Below are 12,097 nucleotides of genomic sequence, written 5' to 3' on the forward strand. Positions count from 1 at the left end.
TCTCATTACTATGAAATAGTTTATCCAATCATTCCAAACAAACATCATGACAAATCCGTGTCAAAAAAACCTCAATCGACCCCCTCTAGTTATTTTGCCAATTAACTTAAGTCCTCCGGTTACTGACAATCCTGACCACCTTCCCAGTCACACATATTTCCGTAGCGTTGCACAGAACCATACAGCACACCAGGGGGGTCCATTCGGCCCACTGTGCTCGTGCTGGGTCTTTGAAGGAATCACACAGCTGATTGCACTCCCCTGCTCTTCCCCAGCTAGCTTTCCCCCTCCAAGTGGCTTACCCAATTCCCTTAGAAAGTCGTGACTGAATGTGCTTCTTACACAGATACTGTACTGAGAGTAATTTTGCAATGCTCCTCTGGTTTAAAGTGTCACCCGCCAGAGATTAAACAAAAATCAACCCCTACTCTTTTCTGACATGAGAATTGGAGGTGACCGCCATTTTAACTTGCCCACCGCCCCCTTACCCTGGTTTGATAGACAGTAACCGAGGGTCTAGGCGTGAGGTGCGGCCTAGCCGGGTGGGTGGGGGAGGGACTCGGATTTACCTGCAACTCAGCTCTGTCCACCTCCCACTGCGTCCTCTCTACCTCGAAGCGGGCCCACTCGTGCTGCAGGAAGTGCAGGATCCCCGGGATGTTGTACTGCGGCCTCTGAGCTTCCCCCTCGGTTCCCGGCTGCTGCAGGTTCCTGCCGCCGATCCCGGGGCCTCCTCCGCCCACCCCCCCGCCAAGCACCGAGTTATTGCCGAAGAACACCCCGGCTCCCGGGTGCTCGTCCATGGCTGGGCCCCAAAACCCTTCGTCCGTCGCCTCGGCCTCCACGCCGACGGCTGCGACCGCGGTGACGGTGACGCCGCCCCGCCCGCGTCCGGCCCCGGTCAGCCCGCCGGCCGGCCCTCCCCGCCGGCTCTGCTCTTCCTCTGCTTGGCTGCGCGTGCGGGGCCGGCCGTTAGAATTTAAACCGCGCCGAGCGCTCCATGGCGACGGCCGGCTCAGAAGGCGCTCGAGACAGAAACGACGATGATGGTGATGCCGCTGCAGCCGCTCACTCCGCTGTCACCACAGGAACCACCCACTGACGGTTTGCCGCTGAGCCGCACCACCCCCCTCTTTGGGCGCATGCGCGGACTTCGTCAAACCCCCATTTCTCTGCCGCCCCCACACCAGACGCCGTCCTTCCCAGAGCCCGCCCTCTGGTCCAACCCCATCTTCTCTCCAGAGACCAGACCACGCCCCCACGTCAGTCCGCACCATCTCTCCAGGCGCTGTGCTTCTCCGATCCCGCCCTCTAGCCAGACCCCGCCCTCTCCCGCGGCTCTCCGCCCCCTCCTTTCGCCTTGCATCTCTTTCCGAATTAAACCTCGCCGGCGCTCGACCTGTCTCCGCTCTGCGCCAATGACGTCACCGCGCCACACAAGCCTAACCCCAACTGTCAACAGGTCCGCCAGGGCCCCGCCCCTCCCTCATTCAAACGCAGCACCTTTTCGCGCGTTTCCGCAGTTCCGCGTTTTGCGCGTGCGCATCCTGCTCGCCATCCATCTTGCCTCCCACCCCCCTCCCCTTCCCGCCAGCATTCCTTCGCTCAATCCGAAGGAACCGTCAGCAGGAGGGGCGCGCGCACGCATTATGCGCGGTTCCGTTCGCCGCGCACAATCACGCAGCCCCACCCCGTCAGCGGGACAGAGCGGTTTCTGATGACGTCCCTCTGAGCGCTCTCCCGGCAGCCATTTTGAGGGTTAAAAAGACGGGAAATGAAATTCTGGCACCCGGTACTGGCGTAGGCCATTCAGCCCGTCGAGCCTGCTCCGCCATTCAAAACTACCATGTCCCATTGGGCACCTCAAAGCCTTTTACACCCACTTTACATTGTTGTTAATCAGAATGATTGAGCTGCCAAACTCCTCGGGTAGAGAATCCCTACATTCGCAACCCTCTGTAAAAAATGTCTCCTCAAGTCGGGCGTAAGTGGCGTCCCCCTGATTTTGAAATTGTGCCACCTCGTTCTAGACTCCCAAACCAGGAGAAATATCTTACCTTATCCACCTGGTCTATCCTTTAATTATTTTGTAGGTTTCAATGAGATCACCTCTCATTCTTTTGAAACTCTGGAGAATACAGACCTGGTTTGCCCAGTCTCTCTTCATAAGACAGTCCCGCTATCCCCAGAACAAGTCTCGTGTTGAACTCCCTCTATGACAATAATATCCTTTCTGTGATAAGGGGACCAAAACTGCATAGTACTCCAGGTGCAGTCTAACCGAGCTCCTAAACAATTGAAGAAAGGCTTCATTACTGTACTCAAAATCCTCCTGTGACCAGGTACATTGTTATGGGCCAGGGTTTAGAGAACCCCAAAGTTGGCGGCACGGTAGCACAAGTGATTAGCACTGTGGCTTCACAGTGCCAGGGTCCCAGGTTCGATTCCCCACTGGGTCACTCTCTGTGCGGAGTCTGCACGTTCTCCCCGTGTCTGCGTGGGTTTCCTCCAGGTGCTCCAGTTTCCTCCCACAGTCCAAAGACGTGCCAGTTAGGTGGATTGGCTATGCTAAAATGCCCTTCGTGACCAAAAAAGGTTAGGGTTATTGGGTTATGGGGATAGGGTGGAAGTGAGGGCTTAAGTGGGTCGGTGCAGACTCAATGGGCCAAATGGCCTCCTGCACTGTATGTTCTATGTTCTATATCATGGAGTTCACCTGACCCATAACTTTAAATAGACTTTGGTTATGGCACAAGTGGGGCACAAGGCCCCACTTTACAGGTGTGGTGCAACAGAGAGCTAAAGTATGTTTAAACAAAAACAATGTTTATTCTATGAATCCAGTTAGCATTTTTATAAACACACAGTAAACATTTTAGCAACTATCAACTAAAATACTCTCCCCAAAGAATACAGTACTCCATACTTAATCTTTCCTTGCAACATCCATAAGACAAATACCCTCTTCAACACAGACATCAAGTTTAAATTCTCTACTTTTAAATTAGCAAGTGATTTGAAGACATTCCTTTCATGCAGAAAGAGACCAGAATTACACCTTGTTTCTCTGGATTCAGCTCCCAATCTGCAAAACGAAACTAAACACACCCTGTAGTTGACAGCCCAAAGCAAAAGTAAAAAAGACAACCCAGTTCCACCCACACTCTGACATCACTGCAGCTATTTGATAAACACCCATGTCTTAAAGGTACACCCACTACAGCTATTTGATAAATACTCATTTCTTAAAGGTACTCTCACATGACAACATCTACACTTTCTATTTTGTTACCATTTAGAAAATACTCTGCATACCTGTCCCTTCTACCAAAGTGGATTCCCTCACATTTTCCCACGTTCCTTCACACTCACTAAGTCTGTCCAACTCCTCCTGTAGTTGCTTTACAGCTTCCTACCAACATATATTTCTGTCTAGCTTTGTAACATCCACAAACTGGGAAATATTATATTTGATCCACACACCCAAATCATTGATATATATTGTAAACAGCTGGGGCTGATCCTTGTGGTACCTCACACGCCACACTCTGCCAAAGCGAGAATGACCCGTTTATTCCTACTGTAGCCACCTGGGTTGGCCACTTCCTGACTTAAAATGGAGAACCGCAAAGGCTGAAGGGAAATTTAGCCAACACAGGCAAAGACTAGCAAGTGCATAAATCATGTATATTGAAACCTGCAAAACAACCAGACAGCACTGAAACCAGCAGCCATCTGCATAGTAATGCAGCAGCCATCTACATAGAAATGAATGATTCCAAGGCACAATGGCAACAGTTAAGGTGAATAAAGCCAAGCCAGACTCCTCGGCGCCAGCAGGAGCCAAGACAAAGGAAGGCCAACGGACACTTCGGGACCACCCAGCGATCAGGGAACCGCTCCAGCATTGGAGAAATCGATCCAAGTGATCGGAAAGTAATCCAATCACTTGGAACCAGGTACGGGGTCCGCCCAAAGGGCGGGAAGCCCCTGGGTACTATAAAGTAAAGCCCCCAAGTTCAAATCGTCCTTCTTTGGCAGGGTCACTCAGCAAGATGAACCAACCCTTGACAGTGACCTGTCTCAGCTTCCGCCAACCAAGTAAGTCTCAATTCAACGCTCGCTACGAGATAGGCGCTCCTAGCTACCAGTCCATACCAGCCTTTGAATCCTGCAGACTCAGGACTTGAACGAAAGGCCATTTGTTCCCCTGACTTGGTGGGCCCGTCCGTAGCTAAGTATAGGCCTTTTAGTGATAGGAATAGCCTAGAAAGTAGAGTTTATGCATGAGTAGTGATTTACTGTGTATAATAAATGTGGTTTGATTTGAATTAATGTGTTGAGTTATTGATCATTACTTGAACTTGAACCTTGTGGCGGTATCATAAAGATACCTGGCGACTCTAGAGCAAAGGTTAAACAAACAGAGCAAATTACGAATTAAGTGCCAACCAAAAGTTAGCAACACTACTCCATTTTCTGCAGTTGGACAATCCTTCATCCATGCCAGAATATTGCCTCCGATCTCATTATTTTGCTAATCAGCCTCCTGTTGGGGACTTCATCAAAAGCCTTCTGATAATCCAAATATACTCAGTCCATCAACTTTTCTTTATCAATTTTGTTAGTAACATCCTCAAAAACCTCCAACAAGTTCATCAAATCTGATTTCCCATTTGAAAGTCCATGGTGATGATGCCCAATCAATCAGATCATGATAATCCAAGAGTCCATTTATCACATTCTGTACAATAGATTCTAGAATTTCCCTGCTACTGATGTAAGACTAACAGGTCTGTAGTTCTTTGTTTTCTCTCTCCCTCCATTCTTAAATTGGTTGGTGACATTTGCTCCCTTCCAATTTTCTGGAACTAGTCCAGAATCTATAGAATCACCAGTTCACTATCTCTATCAACCTCTGGGATGCATAATAGCGGGTCCCGGGAACTTTTCTGCCATTTCTCTATTCCCCATTATCAATTCTCCTGACTCTGCCTTTAATGGACCTAGATTTGTCTAAGCCAAACAACCTTGGTTCAAACATGGATGTTATGTTCTGTGTTCTGGCAGTGGTAAAGATGCACACAAACATCTAGTTCTTTGACCAGTAAGATTAACAAAATGAACATGTAGAAAGATAACTAACAAACTACGATACAAACAGCAAGGGCTGCTTGAATTCTCCTGGAGCTACTTCGAATGCGACTGACCTCGAGTACAACTTACTACCAACTGGTGGATCTCTGGAGCCACATGGTGGATTTCTACCATCATCTGCTGGTCAGAGGTCGTATAACTAACTATATACATTAATAGATAACTATATACATTGCTATACATATGCATATCACCACAATGGACAAAATAGCTGAACCCCAGAGGTGAGGTGAGAGTGACTGCACTTGACATCAAGGCAGCATTTGATCGTATATGGCATCAAGGAGACCTTGCAGAACTGAAGTCAATGGAAATCAAGGGGGAAACTTTCCACTGGTTGGAGTCATACCTATCACAAAGGAAGATGGCTCATTCCTGGGACATCACTGCAGAAATACCATGAGGTAGTGTCCTAGGCCCAAACATCTTCCTTCCAACATAAGGTCAAATGTGGGGATATTCGCTGATGATGCAGAATGTTCAGCACCATTCGCGGCTCCTCAGACCATGTGCAAATGCAAGCAAGGCCTGGACAATATCCAGGCTTGGGCTCAGAAGTGGCAAGTGTTCCCCACCCTGGCCATTATGCCGTCAACTCCAGACCCACTTACTCAGAGTCATAACATGATTGAAATTAACTTTTATTTTAAACATACCTGAGACCCTTGGCCCAGTAACTACAGTCATCAAGTTTGTAAATTTAAACACAATTACATTTGTAATTATTAACAGGAACAATAATTAAATAGGCAACAAATACAACTGGTTAACGACCATCTAATCTCTAACCCCCTCCCATTTTAACTTGTTCCATCCTCTACACACACACACACAGACACACACACACACAGACAAACAAACATAGAGGGGAAAGAGGAGTGTAAAATGATGATGAAAGTAAAAGGATAAGAGTCTTTGTTTCTGTTAATTTCTTCTTCAATCTGGGTTTCAGATGGATGTTATCTTTTCTTTCAGATTGTAATGGTTTTCACATCAGAAGGCAGACAACATTCGAGAGAGACGAGCCAGCTTCTCCTTTCAGGGTCTAGAAACTTCTGCCTTCGGACAGTAGGCAGCAGAGCAGAGAGAGGGAGCTGCTTCCAGTTTGAGGGTCCAGTGGTTTCTCCTGGGTTCTCTCTGAAAAACCCCACCTGATAGGAACCAATCACTGTCGGTTGCCAGGCAGAACACTGTCTCAGGCCAATCTATTGTCCACCAGCCAACCGATGTGAAACAAATCCCTCCAATCTCTAGGTGCCATAAAGTCTGAGTTCTTTTGCCCAAAATACAAAACTTTACAACTTGATATACCATTTTGACACTTGAGTTCCTTACTTCCTCTGCTCGACTTAAAGGTATGTTTCCATTAACAATCCATGGATCAAAAACGATAAAGACACAATAAAAGATATAGGAACTAAGGAATCAACAGGAAGGGCTCTTACACAAGTAACATTTAAGCCATGGAAGTGCCAGGCAATGACCATCTCCAATAAGGGAGAATTAAACCATGGCCCCTAGACATTACCATCACTGAGCCGCCACTATCAACATCCTGGGGTTACCATTGACCAGAAACTGAACTAGAAAAGCCATATAAATACTGTGGCTATTGGAGCAGGTCAGAGGCTAGGAATATCGCAGCGGGTAACTCACCTGACTTCCCAAAGCATGCCCACCATCTACAAGGTACAAGTCAGGAGTGTGATGAAATAATTTCCACTTGCTTGGATGAGTGCAGCTCCAACAACATTCAAGAAGCTCAACACCATCCAGGAAAAAGCATCCCACTTGATTTGCATCCCTTCCACAAACATTCATTCCCTCCACCACCGAAACATAGTAGCAGCAATGTGTACCATCTACAAGATGCACTGCAGGAACTCACCAAGGCTCCTTAGGCAGCACTTTTCAAACACAAGACTACCATCTAGAAGGGCAAGAGCAGCAGATACATGGGAACATCACCACCTCAAAGTTCCCCTCCAAGTCACCCACCATCCTGACTTGGAAATATGTCGCCTTCCTTTACTGTCGCTGGGTAAAAATGTCCTGGAACTCCCTCCCTAGTAGCACAGTGGATGTACCTACACCACATGGACTGTAGCGGTTCAAGAGGGCAGCTCATCAATATCTTCTCAAGGGCAACTAGGGATGGGTACCAAATGCTGGCCTAGCCAGCGAAGCCCACATCCTGTTAAAATGAATTTTTAAAAAAAGCTTCAATGTTTATATTTTTCGTTAGATTGCATTCATATTCTAGTCTTTATAAGTTCTTGGCCTTACTCTGTTGTATTTTTGAAAAACTCCCAATCCTCATGTTTACTATTATTTCTGTCAACTTTATAAGCCTTTTCTTTTAATCTTTTACAATCCTTAACTTCCTTTGTCAGACAGGGGTGACTTTTTTTTTTGGAGGGGGGGATGGTTTGCACCCTGAAGGAATGTATAGGTGCTAGACTCTAGTTATTTGAAGGCAACCAGTGCTATACCTTTTAACGTATTTTCTCAATTCACTCCAGCCAATTTGTCCCTTCTGTCTTCATAATTTCCATTATTCAACTTCAACACCCTGCCTTCAGATTGAATTTCCTCACTATCGAATATAATGCAAAATTCTATCATATTGTAGTCACTCATTCCTAAAGGTTATTTCACAACTGTATTATTAATTAGGCCCTTTTCATCAATGATACTAGATCTAGAATAACCTGTCCTCTTATTGGCTCCTCAACATACTGCTCTAGAAACTCATCTGTAATAACACTCCAGAAACTCATTTTCCTCAGCATTCGTGCTCACTTGATTTAACCAGTCTATGTTCAGATTGAAGTCACCCATGATCACAGTAATGCCCATAGTATATGCTTCTCTCATCTCCTGATTAATACTATGCCCCACATTACCATTGCTATTATGGCCAAAACCCTCAATATAAAAACAAAATTTTAAATTCTATAAATCTGAAATTTTAGATAAAAATAAAGAAAATTGTAAAATTTGATTGTTATAAAACAAATACATTATCCTGCCCAATATTTATCCTTCAATCAACATCACAAAAATAGGTTATTGTATTGCTGTTTATGGGAGTTTGCTGTGCACAAAATGGCTGTTGGTTACAAAGTTAATTACAACAGTGTCCACATTTCAGAAGCACTTTATTGACCGTAAAGTGTTTTGGAACACCCTGTGGACTCAAAGGCATAAAGAAAATACAAGTCCTTTATTTTCTTAACAATTTAGAATTCATAAAAACAGGTTTGTGACATTCTAATTTGATTAAAACTTACATTTCTCAATAAAATAAAATTGCAAATGCTAAAAATATGAAGTAAAAATGGAAAGTGTGGATTTGCAGCAAGTCATTCAGCCCCGATAAATGCAAGGTGTTAACTATTGTTTCATAAATGCTGATTTTCTGTTGTGCAATAACAACATTTTCCCTTGTTGTATGTAGACACACACAGACACAAACTAACCAATGCTGTAACTAGATGAAGTGAAGCAAGTAGGTAATGTAAGGGTTAGGTAATGTAACAGTGCTTTGAAAATGTTAGGTTTGAAATGAAAATTCGAAAGAACAAATGTCTCAATGATGTTAAGAACTGTTAACAATTAAAGAGAAATCAAAAATTGGCTTTGGTGATCTTCTCTCAGTGAGCTGCAGATTTCCAGGGGCCAAAATGCAACTAAACTACTTTTGGAGTAAATATCCAGGTAAATTAAGTAAAAGAACCTCCCATCTCCCAAAGCTTATCTCAATGACAATGTGGCATGCCTTGGATGTCCTCAAACATTTCTTTAGGTTAATTTCCCCATCAGAAAATTTGTTCTGTTATTTGAAAAAGTAAATGGATTTTACAGCCTGATTGGGGTTTACAATATGCTTATAATCCCCCTCTTTGATTCTGAGATCCATATAAAAAATTATATTGCTAATAAATGTGATTGCCCTTTCACCAGACTCTCTGACCCACAAAAAAACCCTTATATTTGTAAAGCTTCTTTCAGCATTGTTTCATTTGAAAATTACATGAATAATGTGAGTCATTTATTGAAGTAAGTGGAGACCTTCAGCTTCACCTTATGCGGAAGAATGGATCATCCATTGTTTAAGTGTTTACTCTGCCCTCTGGCCTTGCAAGGTAAATGTAAATTAGCTTTTAAGAGTTATTGACTTCAAACTTGTTTGAATTACATCTGCTTGTTTCTTAGCCAGGTGCAACCATTTATCTACATTTAACCATTTAACCTTTAGCCTAAAATCATTTTAAAAATACATTTTGGGCTATGTTAGATAGATTAATGATTTCCAAAGGAGTCAAAGGGTATAGTAGGTAAGGAGGAAACCCACGCAGACACAGGGAGAACGTGCAGACTCTGCACAGACAGTGACCCAAGCCGGGAATCGAACCTGGGACGCTGGCGTTGTGAAGTAACAGTGCTAACCACTGTGCTACCGTGCAGCCCCAAGGTTCACATGACAGATTCCTGGGATCAAAGAGTCATTTTATGAGGCAATATTGGACAGGTTGGGCCTGTATCGATTGGAGTTTGAGGGGTGATCTTATTGAAATATATAAGATCCTGAGGGAACTTAACAGGGTGGATGCTGAGAGGATGCTTCTCCTTGTGGTACAGACTAGAACTAGGGGATGCAGAGGATTAAAAATACAGGGTCTCCGATTTGAGATGGAGATGAGGAGATTATTTTTTTTCTCAGAGGGTTGTTAGTCTTTGACATTCTCTTCCCCAGAGAGCAGAAAAGGCTGGGTCATTGAATATATTCAAGGCTGAGTTAGACAGATTTTTCATCGATAAGGGAGTGATGGGGGGGGGGGGGGGGGGTCGCTGCCAGGACAGTGGAGTTAAGGCTACCATCAGATCAGTCACAATCTTATTAAATGCGGAGCGGACTATTCCAGCCCCTAAATCTTGTGCGTAAAAGGTATATTTCAATTTTCAAGTCTCGCTCAAGATATTTGAGCAAATCATTTTGGATGACACTCCCAACCCAGTTCTAAGGAAGTGCTGCACTGTCCAGCTTTCAGATGAGACCTTAAACCAAGGCCCTGTCTGCCCCCTTAGGTAGACATAAAAGATTCAAAGCCACTATTTGAAGAAGAGTTGAAAAGTTCTCCCCAGTATCCTGGCCATATTTCCCTCTTAACTGTGGTGATGTGCATATGGGCAATATCATAGGTATTTGGTGTGTGACATCCAACCAACAGGCGGCGCTGCAGACACACCATGTGGTCTCAAGACCATGGTCATGTGACCGCGACTCCCATATAAGTGGAGACACCATCATCGGATGGAGACAGATGGTAGTAAGACATACAAGTGAATGATCAGTGCTAGGGGTTGTTCCAGAGGAGTAATAAGGAGACTCCATGATAACATACATGCTCTGTAACAGATTACTGTCTTACCATAGGAGACTCAATAAAGATCCTGGCTTGAACAAGCTAAGGTGTTTGGAGGATTCTTTTGCAAGGTATAGGAGACCAAACACAACATTAACTAACATCACCAAAATATTGCCAATTGTACAGAGTTGCTGCTGTTGAGCTGGTGCATAATACTTTAGCAGTTATTTTATTTTATTTTTTATTTCCTTTTTATTATTTTTTTTTGTGGTAGGTTTGTGTGTGCCCTTCTCTTCTATATATATATATATATATATATTTATATATATATATCTTATTCTGTGTACATAACGGTAAATATACTTTGTTCAAAAACCCAATAAAAAACATTTATAAAAAAAACCTAACATCACCATAGCAGATTACCCAATCATTGTGGAGTTGCTCTTCTTGGGACTTCGTGTCCACTGAATTTGCTTGCTGCTTTTCCTGCATTACAACAAAAAAAAACTACTTCAATGACTGTAATGCACTTTGGAGTGCCCTTAGCTCATGAAATATACAGTATAGTTGTGAGTCTTTATTTCTTACTTTTGAAGTACTTTCTTCTATGGCCTCTTGGGCGGCACGGTAGCACAGTGGTTAGCATCATTGCTTCACAGCTCCAGGGTCCCAGCTTGGGTCACTGTCTGTGCGAAGTCTGCACGTTCTCCCATGTCTGCGTGCGATTCCTCCGGGTGCTCCGGTTTCCTCCCACAAGTCCTGAAAGACGTGCTTGTTAGGTGAATTGGACATTCTGAATTCTCCCTCTGTGTACCCGAACAGGCGCCAGAGTGTGGCGTCTAGGGGCTTTTCACAGTAACTTCATTGCAGTGTTAATGTAAGCATACTTGTGACACTAATAAAGATTATTATTATATAAACATGATTTGAGTGAACGATCTAAGGGAATGGCAGGGCTGATTAAAGATAGAACATAGACAAACATAGAATTTACAATGCAGAAGGAGGCCATTTGGCCCATCGAGTCTGCACCAACCCTTGGAAAGACCACCCACTTAAGCCCGCACTTCCACCCGATCCCCGTAACCCCATCTAATCTTTTTGGACACGAAGGGCAATTTAGCATGGCCAATCAACCTAACCTGCACATCTTTGGATGATAAAGAATATCTGATAATGGGCAAAGAAGGTTGTTGGAGATGCTGAATGAGGACATTATCTCAGTATTTAAAGAAGATTGTGGTAGTGAGAATGAAAGATTGCAAGAGGAGCAAGAATGAGACAAGATGGTTATTGATACTGTAGCCACCTCCCGATTTAAAATGGCGAACGGAAAAGGCTGATGGGAAAGTCAGCCAACAAGACAAAAACCAGCAGCTGCAGGTTTGCTGTATATTTACCTCTGCAAAAACCAGACAACATCGATACCAGCGACCATCAACATAACAAAGTAACAGCCATCTGCATACTGATGAGCAATCCCCGGGAACAATAAGTAACATTTTGACACACAAAGCAAAGCCAGAGTCCTCGGCGCCAGCAGGTGCCAACACAAAGGAGGTGAA

General features: G+C 44.3%; 1 protein-coding gene across 2 annotated transcripts in view; it reads right to left on the bottom strand.

Moving 5' to 3' along the window:
- Positions 1–1,107, bottom strand: part of strn (striatin, calmodulin binding protein) — a 128,214-nt gene extending 127,107 nt beyond the window's left edge. For both annotated transcript variants that reach the window (XM_072498483.1, XM_072498482.1), the window contains exon 1: positions 570–1,107. In XM_072498483.1, the coding sequence (XP_072354584.1) occupies positions 570–803 (234 nt within the window). In that variant the 5' untranslated portion in view covers positions 804–1,107. The remainder of the gene's footprint in view (positions 1–569) is intronic.
- Positions 1,108–12,097: the final 10,990 nt, after the last annotated feature.

This window comes from Scyliorhinus torazame, chromosome 4, assembly GCF_047496885.1.
Source record: "Scyliorhinus torazame isolate Kashiwa2021f chromosome 4, sScyTor2.1, whole genome shotgun sequence".
NCBI classification, from domain to species: Eukaryota; Metazoa; Chordata; class Chondrichthyes; order Carcharhiniformes; family Scyliorhinidae; genus Scyliorhinus; species Scyliorhinus torazame.